This window comes from Osmerus mordax, chromosome 9 (genome assembly GCF_038355195.1).
Source record: "Osmerus mordax isolate fOsmMor3 chromosome 9, fOsmMor3.pri, whole genome shotgun sequence".
Lineage (NCBI taxonomy): Eukaryota > Metazoa > Chordata > Actinopteri > Osmeriformes > Osmeridae > Osmerus > Osmerus mordax.
The window spans coordinates 12,147,054-12,162,354 of record NC_090058.1 but is presented as its reverse complement, the minus strand read 5'-3'; the positions used below and the strand labels follow the sequence as shown (position 1 = coordinate 12,162,354).

At 42.2% G+C, this 15,301-nt stretch overlaps 1 protein-coding gene across 1 annotated transcript in view; it reads left to right on the top strand.

Annotated features, from left to right (window-relative positions):
• The window catches only part of LOC136949126 (neurexin-3a-like), a 168,129-nt gene that overhangs the window by 133,393 nt on the left and 19,435 nt on the right, over positions 1-15,301 (top strand). Inside the window, exons 13-14 of the mRNA XM_067243334.1 lie at positions 8,050-8,139; positions 10,282-10,589. Coding sequence (XP_067099435.1) covers positions 8,050-8,139; positions 10,282-10,589 — 398 coding nt within the window. The remainder of the gene's footprint in view (positions 1-8,049; positions 8,140-10,281; positions 10,590-15,301) is intronic.

Sequence of the window (15,301 nt, the reverse complement as noted above, 5' to 3'; positions counted from 1 at the left end):
AGTCACTCACATTAATTCTCCACACAGCTCAACACGGCGGCCTCATTATTTCATCACAAACAGGCGCAGGATTTCTGATGGGAGCACAGGCCTCGGAGCGAAGTCACAGCGCATGAAAAAAATCACTTCCCCTTCCTATCTCTCTCTCTCTCTCTCTCTCTGTCTCTCAATGCCGCTCTTCCTTTGTCCTCTCTCACGCTTCCTCACAGGCCGGCTATGCAGTTGTTGGAATGACAGATTACAGTACGTCTTAACAGGTTAAACTCTCACATCCGAATAGCTGGTGACTTCAAACGAAATCCCAGCATGGTTTAAAAAGTAACTAGTAATTAGTCTAGATATTTGATTGAGTGTCATCATGCTTTGTTTTTTATTCAAAATGAGCTGTTAATTGTATGTTAGCAAAACGCTGTCATTTAATCATCATCTTTGTGATCTGAGTGAGGCACTCACCCAATGGAGATTGGTATTCCACTTGAAAGGGCTTTAGTTTCTCATTTCTACCAGAACATGAATACAGGCAAAACAATCCAACAACAGCAGGAATAAGGGAACCAGACACTTACAGTATAAGTTGACCCGCTGGTTCATTTGTCAGGCACTCCATGTTCACTGAGTTTGCCTAGTTCCGAGTAGCCCTGAAAAATACATGTTCTACCACGGGTGGAGCTGCATAGGTTGATGTGGTCTGGCCTCAGCCGTGGACTCCACAGTGGAGGTGTCTGAGGCAATGGTTCTGAATGCAGTATGAGTTGAAAGCATAGAAGAAGCACAGTAGGTTTGCTAGATGTTTTATCTTGTGAACATCTCTTAGAAATTGAAGTACTGAATGTGATGACATGTTAGGTAGTGTCATTAAGTGAACATCTTGATTTAAAATCTAAACTGGCTGTTCTTATCTGAAGATAATTCCTAAAAACAAAACAACTCTAAATAGACCTTATTCTTACTGATGGACTTTTTCGGTCCACAAACCATTTAGACATGGATGGCAACAACAAACAGACAAAGATGCCACTTAGACATATGGAAGACACTAGAAGATTTCACAATAACTGCAGTTTTTGAATGAAACTTTTAAGTATGTGCAGCCTTGGGACAATAAACCATATTAAGTCTAAAGATGGGGGAAATGTACCAAGGTGTTAGGCAGTAATGGCATTGGAAACATCTGCTCTTTATTTTCGTAATGCTTGGAGGTATTAATCCTTAATGGATCTGTCGCCCTCTTTTTGCCAAACCTGCTGATCGCCAAGCTATTAAAACTCACCTCAGTCTGTGTCTCAAATAATTTTCAAGGGAGGGAAGGACACATATTATTGCTTCTCTCTGAAGGCTTTAAAAGCAGCTATCAATCACATTCATAGACTCTCATATCCAAATATCAGTTATATATTCCCTTCAACCCTTACTCTGATTTTGAAATGAATCATTGGTCGACAGTAGGAATACTGTGGAAGCAGATGACCTTTTCCAAACTGTGTCGTTTCTAAAATGATTTTCATCCCGCCTAATTAAGTCATCTGAACTATCGTCAATACCCTAATTAGATGTGGCTCGTTGTTAAAAACTCCCCTAATTATCAACTTTGAACGCCACTCATCTTTTCTGTCAGCTACAATCTCTTCTGAAGAGAGCACAGAGCTAACCGAAAACACCTGCTGACCCATAAATGAAGATACTAAAGCTCATGACCTTCATTACGGTTGGGCCAGGAGCCGTTTCTTAGATGACGGGCGCTTTTTGTCCAGCTGTTCTGGACGGCAGCCCAGAATCTGAAAGACCAAACTAGATGTACCTGACCACTCACCCTTATTCTCAACGGACATCTGTTATTGTACCTTTTTTCAAAACATTTTGAGAAAAATATATTTTCCCTGCCTTTTCCCTGCTTAGCTGTTTCCTCTTTTCCTCTCCCATCCCTTTCACAACGCTACACAGTATGACCACAACACAAAATCAATTTTGTCACCGTGTTTTTCAACACCACAAGATTTCCAGCTGCATCCTTGAATTCAAGGCTATTTCTCAATCTCGTTGTCTTTTACGGCAACATCTATGCTACTGTATAGGAATCATTAGTGTCATATTCACATGCTCCCCATACCCATCACTTGTGCGTTCTGTTTCAAGAAAGATTTTCATAATCGCTCGACACAAGCCAAAATAACATGAGAACATTCTTTCAGCAGTTTGTGTGTGAAATGTGGGTGATTGGTAAATACAGCAGATAAGACCAAGAAAATAACGGAGTCACAGCAGAAACAATAGAGGTTAACAATAGAGGGATAACCATGAAGGGCGCAAAAAAGAGTAAGAACACGTCCAACCAGGAGACAGATGTAGATATGTTCAAACGTCAACATACATAACATGAAAGTGGACAAGGCACCGAATCTTCCAAAGCTAGTACAATGATGTGTCTCCTCCTATCTCCGCTCGCTCCCCAGGCCTCTGTGTCAGTAACACTACAGGACTACTGAGAAAATAGCAGACGATTATTTCCGAAATGGGCTTCTCAGTCTGGTTACCCGGGTTACCATGAACCAAATCCCACCAATGTTCCTTCCCCAGTATATAGCAGTGAAATTGCAGGATCATTTTGTTACCATCAGGGTTGTGTGTGTGTGTTTGTGCAAGTGTGAGTATGTGTATGTGCAGGTGTGAATGTTCGTGTGTGAAGTCCAATCTACCACCAGCATCATATTCTGTCACTAATGGAGGGGATAGTATCTGTAAAGATAGATGTCAGGTCAGGTCAATATCCTTGCATGTTCTGTGTTCCTATATATAACATTCTGATTGTACTATAGATATACTTCTTTTGTTTTTTTCTTTATCAAAGTTAGCCACAGTTCTACGTACATACAAGAGGGTTTTACGGTGGCCCTGAAGTGCAAATGACACCCACTAACTAACATGAAAGCATCCCCAAAATGAAAACACTTCCCCCAAATACGAGTCAACTCCCCCCAAATAGGATGACGTGCTTACCTCAAGTTCATGATAATGACAGAGTTACGTGGACCAGGATAATTGTTTGGATATCGATTTTTACGTTTAACACGCAATATATACTTTTGCATAAGTAGCCTACTATTTGCTACATGCTTCGATAGCCAAACAAATGTCCTGGTGCACGTAACTCTGTCAGGCTATTGCATTTTGTACTTCTGTCGATCAATTTCTTATTTCTTGTTAGTTACTGCATCCATTCAGCAACAAAGTGTTGTACCAGTACCAACCATTTCCATTTTGAGTTAATGTAATGTGTTTTTGAGTTAATTTAGTGTTGTTTCCCATTTGGGGGAGCGTGTCTTTGTATTGGGGGGAGGTGAGCAAGTCATCCTATTTGGGGGGAGTTGACTCGTATTTGGGGGGAGTGTTTTCATTTGGGGGATGCACTCATGTTAGTGGGTGTGATTTGCACTTCAGGGCCACCGTAGGTTTTGTGTTGGTTAAAACTTATTGAAACCGTGCAAGCAATTTCACTCAATGGAAAGGTAGGATGTTTGGTTGAATTGGATTAAATCAGGGAGAGTAACACTAAACTAGAGACATATGTAGTGTAATTACACAACATGCATTAGATGTGCAAGTTAAATTCAACGGACGAGCAGAAAAGCACTCTACTTACTGTCCCTGTGACCTCTATCTAAAATAAAATTAATGTGGTTTTCCCCTCAATAATTCCCACATTATTTCAGAGCTATTTAATGTTAAGTTAGCCCTAAATTATTTCTGTTCCATTTTCCTAAATACCTCAGATAAATTATGCAATTATGCAAAAACGTTTGCTTCTATTCCACACATTAGTCCATTCACGGTCAAGGTTGCATGTTACTAGATACTCTCTCTCCTCCTCCAGAAGCATATCAAATGGTGGTCCTTCTCTACATCCATATTGAAACCATTCAGATGAATATAATGTCCAACCATATACCATACAACTTTTGCACCAAACATCTCAGAAAGGATTTACAAAATGTAGCTAAAGTCGTATCGTACTGTACTCCATCATCCACAATCATATATTGTAAGAAAGAGTGAAAAATGCAGTCTACAGGCTTCTGGAAAGTGAAGTGTAAACTGAAAGGATATATATATATATATATTGTAAGTGCTTTGATGCTTAGTTTGTGTGAATGTTAGCCTCAGGCCTTGCACTCCTTATCCGGTGAAGAAACTCACTAAAGTGGATTGCAATCATCCATTAACTTAACCAAAGACAAATAGAGACATCTTACATTTTCAAACAGGATTGATCCTTGTACACCAATTGTCTTGTATTGTTAGATATTTATGGACAACACACACGAAAAGTGTGAACAGTGAGTATTATCTAGTCCTAGTCATAAATTCTCTTCAGACCATACAGTAGATTCACTTTCTTAAACATGACCGTGAATGTGTATGTAAATTTAAGTTGGCTTTTTTTTGTGGATTTTACAGATATATTTGATGTTTTTCACATGAATACTTGCTATTGAATTCTGTTAAAAGAGATGGTTACGTGTGCTGCTGTGACAGTGCAATTTTCCCCTAGTTATCAATAAAGATACTCTGCTGGTGGCAATAAGTAAAAACATTAGTATCTGCACTCCATTTAAACTACAGCTGTGCCATGTAAAGCGGCCACTGAGTGGTTGGAAAACGTTTGAAGATGGAATACCTGTTTAGATGTTAAGATTAGAATAAAGGCTTGTTGATGCTGAACCATAACTTATTTGAATGGATGGACATATGGTAACTTCCATTAGAACTTTGCATAATTGTAAACCATTCCGATCATTTGAATATGTCATATAAATTATAATTACAATAGCTGATGATAACATGTATTATGTTTGCTCACAGTTTTATGTTTGTCAAGAAATGTTTCGCAGCAAAGGTACATTACATTCATTCACCTAGAAAAAAATTGTTTTACAATTTAAGATACTTACCTAATGAACAAACACAATCTTTCTCACTTTGTTATTAAAAAGCCACACAGTTGATGCAGATAGAGCTAAATCACTCTGCCCTTTGGCCTTTTAACAAAAGCTTTTCTTTTCCCATCATTCTGCCACATGTGGTTTGTGAGGTACAGTGCTTGAAAATAGGGGTCTATTGCTGCAGTAGTGTATGTTTTCGAAGAGAGAGAAAGCACCGGGGAGAGTCTGAAAAAGAAATAGGTATTCCGCCGCAAAATTGCTTTAGAAAACGCAAAGCCTCTTCCTGGCTTATCAGAAGTAGCATTCAGGAACCATACTGTGTGTTTGAGGATGATTGCTTTCATTTGCACAACCCTAACCCTCCCCCTATGTTTCATATGAATGAGAAAGTGCGCATCTCAGGCATCCTGTGACAGTCGGCGCTGTTGCAGGTTCCTTTCCCCCTCCTCTCTCCTTTGGCGATTGCCATGTAACACAATGGAGGCCGACAGAGTAGTGTTTCACAGGGCAGGCCTTCCTGAGGTCTGCTTTTGACAAGCGAAAGGAAACTGTATGGGGCCCACGGCTCGGGACTTGATAAGCACGTCCAATTGACCCCCTTATCTGTATGCATCCGTTTGATGGACGGGTCCATCGGCTAACACTTTGAAGCGCTAAGGAGGTGTCCCCTGCGCGCGGCGTTTGACGAACATGTCACTCGCGATCGGCGATGTCCTCCTTCCGGGGGGGGAGGATGGGGGAGAGAGATATGAGGGTTTGTGCGTGCAGGTGTGTGTACGTACAGTTTGTTCGAGGCTGAAATGGAGAGCTCTTTGAGGCTGCCGCAGTGCTGACGGTTTAAAGAACGCCCACCCAAGACAGATCTTCTGTCTACTTCTGAAAACTTGCCAACACAAACAGTTTCCAGTTTGGGGGGAGAGTGGGGAGCGGGTGGTAGAGATAGACAGGAAGAGGGAGAGAGAGACAAAGAGGCAAGACAGATGACGAAAGAGAAAATAGACGAATGACAGAGGATGGAGAAGGGGCAAAAAAACAGCCAAAGCTGGAGGGAGGACGGGGGCCAGGGGTGAAGGGAAACGAAACACCACAGGCCGCCACCGTCCCCAGGAGAGGATTTAAGGTAACGGCTCTGTCCTGGGTGCAGGATGAATCCTCATATACCCCTACACGCCAAATACAATTACTGCTATCAGAAACCAGAATCGGGCGCCCCAATAAATCTGTCCTTGGGGGTGGGGGGTGATAGGAGTGGAGAGGTGGAAGGGAGAGTTGGGGGGAGTGTAACGGGGTGTGTTGGTGGGGTGGCTGGGGGGGTGGTGGTTCTAGATAAGCTGTTCAGTATGAGCTGCCTGTTTAATCCCCCCGATTAAATGAGAGCCACTGTGAATGGTCCGATAAAGGCACCTCTCACTGGCATTGTCTCTAGAAGACATTGAGAGGCGGAGGGGGAAATCTCCCCAGAATGAGGCTCCTATTTCAGGGCCGTGGACAACCCAGCCAGGCAGCAAGGTAGCGGAAACGGGGGACCGTGGAAGTGGAAGAGTGGAGGAGGAAAGAGAGAAGGAGAAAGAAAGGAGGGAGGGAGGGACAGAAAGAGAGTGTCCTTCGGGATAATCTGAATGCTGTCACTGGTCCAACTGGAGAGCTGGGGAAGAATGAATAGCAGAAAAAGACTTAGAGATATGCAATTAAGGGTAGAGTACTATGGAGAATGACAGGGAGAGAAAGAAAGAAAGAAAGAGAAAGAGAGAAAGAAAGAAAAAGAACAGTGAGGTATATTGGGGGCATGTACACATGCTCAAACAAAAACACACAAACACATTATACTTGTGTATCCTCAATCTGTGACTGGTCGTGTTATGTGACAATAATACTCCTGGTTATGAGGGTAGTTGCAAATAGGACGTGACATAAATTCATCTTGTGGTAATTTACCAGTGATTATTTCATGATGTCCGCCCACTAAGCTGTCAGTCTGTAGACATTAGCAAGAGTGATGCATAACATCCTTGACTCTGATGCTATTTGTGTTGCACAGTTCCTTGTTTGATGTGCAAACTCAATTTACATTAGACAAGCGTTGTGTCTCCAGACACACACACAGACATGCTCACGCACAGACACACACGGACAAACAAATGCACACACACTTTGATGTGTATGGCCTGCTACCTGCCAACCCTCTCAGGGTCGGGTTTAGATAGAGGGGGTATCTGGTTGGCGGGGGTCCATATTTTGGAAAAAGGAAATTGGGGCGGGGGGGTCTTTCGCTTTGGGTGGGCTGCCTTTGGGTCTTGAAATTTGGATCCTACTGTGCCCTGTGGCAGCCCAGGTCCCTGGTTGGTACCGTGTTTCTCCCTCTCCACTTGACATCCATGTAAGAACAGCAGGCATTGGCATCCTACCCCAACTAATTATATTCCCCCCACTCCTCTGACACGCACGCACATCCACACACAAAAACACACACACACACACCCCCCTCACACGAAACACACTCGCATACGCTTCACCCAAACGCATCCCAGCCACCTTGTTGGAATCCTGATAGGACACCATGTTTTTAACACCATGTTAAAAAGAAAGCCTCCATGGTGCCCTTGACTTAAAATATACATCTCCCACACACACACAGTTGCTTGATTTCTCTGGGAAATAAAAAAGCTGGTGCCGTAAAGAGATTGTGGATGTCATTGTTGAGTATTATCGTGGATGATAGTACTATAAATGAACAGCATTGTGAAATATATTTAATTTGAATGATATTGCATGATGCTGATTTAAATTCCAAATTGATACAATGAAAATCATATGCTTCATGTTTACTTGTAACTAAATACTGAAAGTAAAGTAGGAGAATAAATATATGCACACTTTGCGAATGTCAAAACTAGTTCTCTAACTTTTCGAAAGGCTTCATGATGTCATGACTATTTGAGCTGTTAAATTAACATAAAGTCAGTTACCATTGTTTGATTAACCATAAACAAAACATAATTGGTTTTTAACATAATCTTTGCATGAAAATGATTGGTAAATCATGTTTAAAAGGGTTCAGGTGATACAGCATGTTTAATAAATGTTTTCATAAATGTTTTCTTAAACTTTAAAGGAAACAGCGATAATGAACGCTACCAAATGGCCAATAAGAAAATCCCTTTCAAGTACACCCGGCCTGTTGAAGAGTGGCTGCAGGAAAAAGGTAACCCCCACTAAAAAACATATTTGTCTGCTTTGACATGTCATTTTTTCTCCATCTTGACACTGTGATAGTTAGGCTTCATTATTCCAGATATTCAGTGTATATGCTGTTGTCATCAAAGTAGCAATTTGTTGTTAAAACATTTGAAAGAAATTTCTGTAAATGTACATGAGGTAAGAATTGTCATTCATGTAGCTTTATGAAATGCATGAATCTCCATACTGTAAAATATTATTCAACAGAGATTTAATTTGGATTACCATCCTACTACAATATAATTTTAACATTACCATTATTTTTTTACTGAATTTTATACTTTCCATACTGTATGCTGTTGATAATATCTATCCATTGGGTCATGGTGGGAACATGGCCACTCCAATCCTTGTATGATGGTAATCGTGATGATCAGGATGATAATGATGCTGACAATTATGGTCATGATGAAGATAATTATCCAAGAGAGGCAAATAAATGCTTTCAATGTCTCAATCAACTTCAGCCTTTTGGCCCTTTGACCGTTTGAACAAATCCACTGTTCAAGGGGCTTTCTCCACCACCAAGCTATGCTTCCCAGCTCACCTCTTTTACTTTCCTGATCCTTACCCCCACATTCAGCTGCCGAGCTTTGGTCCCAAGGGCTCTGTCTCTCCCATTCTGTCCCAACTCACATCTCAGACCTGGGTAATCACAATTCAAAACACAATGATCTTTTTGCCCCCCCCCCCGTATAACAGCTGATATTTAGGGTGATCTTCCTGGTCCCATACCAGCAGTTGAGTCCTCGCTGGCTTATGCTTACATATAGACCTCTGGCCCTATTTTAACGATCTAAAACGCAAGTATCAAAACGTAAAGCGCAAGTAACTTTGTGGGCGGGACTCGGCGCTGTTGCTATTATACCGGCGGGATAAATGACTTTGCGCCTGGCGCAAATCTAAAATGGGTTGGTCTGAAGTAGCTACATTACTAATGGGTGTGGTTTGGGCTTAATGTGCATTAAACCTAGCAGAGCGTCATCTCACATTCCCTTTAAGAGCAGCGCTTGTTCCATGGCGGATTGTTATTATAACGGCGGATTTGCCAGGCGCACGCCAGGAGCGCTTCACAGCCGAGGAGACCGACGTTCTCGATCTTTTACGGCCCTGACGTAAAAGATCGAGAACGTCGGTCTGTGACATTGTATGGGAAAGGCAGAGCAGTTTTCTCAACTTCTCAAATTCTTATTCTTTCATATTTTACTTGTTTAGTTCTTAGAATTAGTTTAACCATTGTGCTTTTTTACTTAATTTAAGACCTGTATATGTTTATTGTTTGCACCTTCCTGCCACAGTAAATTCCGTGTTTCTGTAACATATATATAATAAATATGAATAAACCGAATTCTGATTCTGATTGGGATGGGAGAATAAACCCACCCAAATTAGCTTCGGTTAAACAGGCGTGTGAGGAAATTTCCACAATTGTTCCAAATCAAGTTGACATATATAGACATTTCTCATGAAAATCTTTTTAATCATTGACACGAAAGAAATGTAACGCAGCCATACAAAAAATCAAAACAATGTAACGCTTCGCAGGAAGAAGACCCTGGCCTAGCCAGCAGAGCGCACGGGCCAAGCATGCCGCATGCACCCTTAAAATAGCATCCATTTGCGTGCCATTGACTTTAGACTGTTAGACCGTTTTTCCTGGTCTGTGTCGGAATTGTTTTTCTGAAACTGCAAAATAGCACCAGGGAACGTTTGCGCAGGAACACGCCTCCTTTTTTCACTGAACCGCCCCCGGGAGCGCAAGGTCATTCCCTAATTTACTGACGTGCGTCTGTGGAGGGAAAAGTCCCCTTTGCATCGAGTGCAAACTAGGAATGATACTTGCGTCGTTGACAAAGTCAATTGTGCTGGGTGCAAGGTAGGGCCCCTCATGTGTTTTCAACACTCCGTGGCCTCTCTAAATGCTCTATTGACCCCTCCCACAGACATTTAAGGACTCTCAAACATGTGACAAGGTGCACAATCATGTACGAAGAGCCGTATGTTGTTGTAAAAACACAGCAAACCCAAAAGGATAGAGGACCATTTTACGTTTTAATGGAAATGACTAAACATGTGGTGAATTTCGTCAATCTGGGTCTCTCCTTAGGTCGACAGCTCACAATATTCAACACCCAGGCAACTGTTGCGATCGGCGGCAGCGACCGCAGTCGTCCTTTCCAGGGCCAGCTGTCTGGCCTCTACTACAACGGCCTCAAGGTCCTCAACATGGCTGCCGAGGGCAACCCTAACATCAAGATCAATGGTAGTGTGCGGTTGGTAGGCGACGTGCCCAATGTGGCCGGGTCGGCCAGGACCACCGCCATGCCCCCTGAGATGTCCACCACCTTCATAGAGACCACGACCACCATGTCTACAACCACTACCAGGAAGCTTCGCTCCACATCCACCGTTCAGGTAAGACCTCAGAGGCAGGTTGGGGCACACAGTGGGATTCTGTGTTCTGTGTTGACTCAATAGCTTATCTGGCAAAGAGCCAGGGATAAACAACGGTGCTAGCTATACATGTCAAATGGCCCCTTGCTATACCCTGGACAGGAAACCAGACGACCAAAAACAACTTGTAACGCATATGAGGAAAACTTGTGCATGTTAGAAGGTAGAAACATAGAGCAAACTGCGGTGCACTGACATGGTGTGGTGTTAGCCGCCCAGTCTCCTAACATCAGACTCATTTGAACTTAGAGACTCTGGTGAGAGAAATGGTGAAGACACAGAAGGTGTCTGAGTTAGTGAGTGAGTGAGTGAGTTAGTGAGGCATGCGTGTGCAATGGGTATGGACAAAAAGAGACGGCAAGACGGATGGAGGGATAGATGGATAGATGAAAAAAGAATGCGACCACCAAGCAGGGAAGCAAAGCGAGGAAGTGAGGAAGGTACAGATGAGACAGTGAGAGACAAGAAAAGAAAAATGGAGACTGTAGCTGCATCAGATCCTGTGTATCACTTAGTTATAAACAGCTGGGAAGGAACACAAGGCTCTCTTCTCTCCCCAGAGATCAACAGACTTGGAGACCTCGTGGTCTAGATGTAGAAATTAGCCCAGAGCCCTTCATCATCTCTGCCTGGTTTCCACCACAAATATCTGTGGCCCAGATTTTTTTTCTCCTATTTGTCTTAAGTAAACGAGGACATGGGCTGAGGAAGAATGTATTGCATGTGTATTCAGTGCTGCCAGTTCATGGGACCATGTGGAAACTATTGTCATGCTGTCATGCAGGTGCGTGACAGCTACTTTGCATATGCAAATCCATTAGTACTTCTTTTCAGAGGAAGAAAGTCATCGTGGCAGGTGTTTCAAGAGAATTGCTCGGTAAGGGTTGGGTTGGCTGGGGTTTGATGTATCACGAGCTGTGCAGTCTCTTCAAATGATGAGAAATGAGTACATGTTTTTTAACCCAAGAACCAATATTAGCCTTATATTTTTGCAATAAACTAAATGTGTTTATTGCCAAATAGGCAGGGTGACATAGATCCCTTTCAGACAATCAAATCTCCACTGTTCAATTTTTACTGCTCCCTGGATAGCTAACAAAGAGCTCTACAAACACATTTTAACAGGCAGCCCATAAAAGTATGTGGCTGAGGAAAATATAATCACATTGACCATTTGAGGAGCTGCTGGACAAATTGACCTGGCTGCCGGTCATGATATTAAACCCATAACTCTTTGGAGACTCCTTGACATACGATGTGGCGAACATCCAGGGACGTTAGCTTAGCATAGCTAACAGCAACATGGCCCTGCGACATGCAAAGCAGAAGAATGGCAGAGTGCGTAGTGGAGCTACCATCTCCTTGGAAGGCTGTCACGACATGTTAAACTCCCCCCTGTTGTCCTACTCTTGTCAGGATTAGACTTGTACAGTACATTCACAAAGTGTCAAATATCTGTTCCATGAACTTCTGTATTGGTTTGACTATCAGAGTACACTAGTACCTAAACAAATACGGTTTTATTAGTCTGAATAAATGCTAAATCGGTGGCCAGTCTGTATCCACCTTTGTTGCACCTGCATGATGGACACACCTCATTGCCCTGGCAAACGGCACAAACCTAGTCAGGCAAGCATGTGGAACCAAACAAACACTTCTCTCCGTATGGATAGTAGTCAAAAGATATGCAAACTCCAGAGGTCTTTAACACACGTGACTCTTAACGTAAAACAATGTAACAATAGAAAACACAAATAGGCATTCCGATACTCCTTATTTAGAGAGCATGTTGGAAATGATCTGAAATGGCTAATCCAGTCACTACTTCGTTAAGAGAGAGTAATAGTTCTGCCTTTTTACCATGTGCTCGTTTAAGGAGCCCTGCTGTTCTCCATTGCTTTGTATATAAACATTAGTTCCAAAAGAAAACAAATTAAGGGTGGCCTTCTGCCACATGAGCAAGGAATTTTCACCGATGTGTGCAGGTAAAAATAATAATAATAATAATATATATACCCAAACTACTTCTTGTGGTTTAATAGAGGACTTTTTTTCTGTGGAGGTCAGTGTTGGGCCAGGTGATGAATGACAGCGGAGACAGGAAGTGACACGTACCTGTACACGGGAGCCATCTTAATAAAGACTGCTTCCGTCTTTCACTGGCCGCGGCGGCATTTGTCATGTGAGCAATCAAATGGACGCCTGGAGAGTCTGACTGGTGGTCACTGGCTTGAGAGAATCTCCATCATCTCTGTAGTGGTCCTCCCATGTCACATGCATGTTGTAATGGTGGAAATTCAAGTGGCACTGTGTAGATCTGAGTAGTCAAGAGATGTGGTTTTAATACAATTTATTTAGATTATACAATTACGTAATATTAAACAAAGCTTTGCTGATCAGTCATTACGAAGGAGGTGCTATAGCCACAGGTCGTTCGCAAGAGTGATGAAGAACAACCCTAAAACCCTGCCTTATATAGACCATCTCCTTCTCTCGAAAGAAGGAGATGGTTAATGATACACAAACAGGACACAGGACACAATCTCCTTGGCCAAAAGGTTAGGTCAGCTCGCTCAACTGAGATAACAATCTCCCCCAACCCCCAGACCTAACTAAGACCCTCTGGCTCTTAGTTAGGTATCATAAAACAACACCATAAATACCTTAAGACAATCTAAGTGTCCATTCTACAGAGTAAACCACACCACAGAGCCTCAGTTTCTAACATTCGTCTGTCTATAACAAAGGAACTTGCTTTTTACCGCTTAAAGAAACATAGATATTGTAACTATGTCAAAAACTGCCATAACAATGTTTGCACACAACACTTTTCACATAATAGTACCATAGTACTGCAGTGGGTGTACCTTTGGGTGTGTATGTAGCGTAGTAAGGCTCATTCATCTTAAAATAGTGCAGCCTTGTCTGGATATGTCTTTCGTTAGAGGCAAAGCAATCTGTCTGCTAGAGTAGGAGGACTGTCTGCATGTGCTGGATGTATTGGTGTCTGTCTGTGTGTGTGTGCGTGTGTGTGGGTGTGTGTGCTTGTGTGAGTGTGTGTGTTATTGTGTGCATGTGTGGTAGTTAAGTGGAATTGGCAGGGGGATTCTCTCTAAAGACTCAACGGAAAGGTAGGCCAATGCTGCCGGTTATGTTTGCTTTCCTTCGTACACACACACATCAATGCCACCCTTATGGTCATGTTGACCTTTCTTCAAAACTATCTCTCAGTCACCCACATTTATGTCACTTACACACACACATAGACACACACACATGCAAGCACATGCATATGTTTCCTGTCTTAATTGGAGCAAACAAGATCAGTAAACAAGCTGTCTGTCACAGTTTGGAGGTAATTTAATTGTGTTCTATTGTGTTGGAAGGGTCCTTTCAGGGGAACAGGTCTATTTGCGCTACTCTATTTCTTTATAGCCGGAACAAGGTTTTCCAGTTGTGTTCCCCATCTAATTAAGAGCAGGGGGAGAAGAGGGGTGGTGAGATAAAGGAGTGACAATGAGGGAGGAGGGGGAAAGAGTAATAATTGCAGTGAGGATTGCACTTCAGGGAGTAAGGGAAAGTCTACCTGACTTCTGAAATGCATCTCAGCACACTATAAATGGACCAGCTTACAAGATGCCATATGCTTAAAAAACTTTGTGTTAATACCTTTACAGTCGACCAGGCTACGTCTTTTTATTAGTATTAGTAAAATATTAGTTATTTTATTTATTATTACGTTTTTATTAGTTAGAGGCAAGAAGTACTCTAAATGATACGAGGGTTGTTTCTTATTGAGAACGTAAGGGAGAAGCCATTGCAACAAATTCCTTTGAGTAGATATTGTGGTAACTACAGACAACACAAGTCAGTTGGCATTCTATGCATGTTCAATTTCCTTGATTGTGTGTGTGTGGGTGGGTGGGAAACTTTGTCATTACATCCATTTAGACAGATATTTACAATGCAGAGCCCCTTTCCTTTCAACCTGCTGAACACTGTGTTCTGTCTACACTTTCCCCATGGGTAGTACACTAATTGATGCTGTTAGGATAATTGAGACATTCCTGGCATCCTATTTGTTGTTGTTGTTGTTATAGTGAATGTGTTTGATTAAAAGTTAAGTATAGACAACACGTTTAGTGTGTAGGTGAGGAATATACAGTAGTCCTTTTAGTGGGCAATACATTCACCAAAATCATTTATTTACATGTAAACAGAGAGAAGTATACTACCATCATCAATCCTCAAATGTGCTCCAGTAAAGTCCCTGTACTGAATGGTTTTCAGCCTGGTATTGTATTGGTCAATCTTTTTCAAATTCTGCTTGTTAGACTTGTTTTGGGTTTCCTCATAGTTTTTGCCCCATTTCTGTGTCTCTCTCTGACACACTTCGCTTTCACACTGTCTTTCCTGTACATCCCTCACTCTCTCTTTCTGTCTGTCTGTCTTCTTCTATCTCTTCTCCCAGGGGTCGATCATAGGGACGGTTTCATATGTTTTGAGATAGCCTCACTGCAGCTGCTGCATAATTCACGACCCGGAAGGGTGTCCTCTTTCAATTCTCCCATTTACCCAACCCTCACACACACACACGTTTGGCACTGAAACACACTTACACACATGCTCGCACTGATACACACACATATGTAGTCACACACACTTCTGCAATG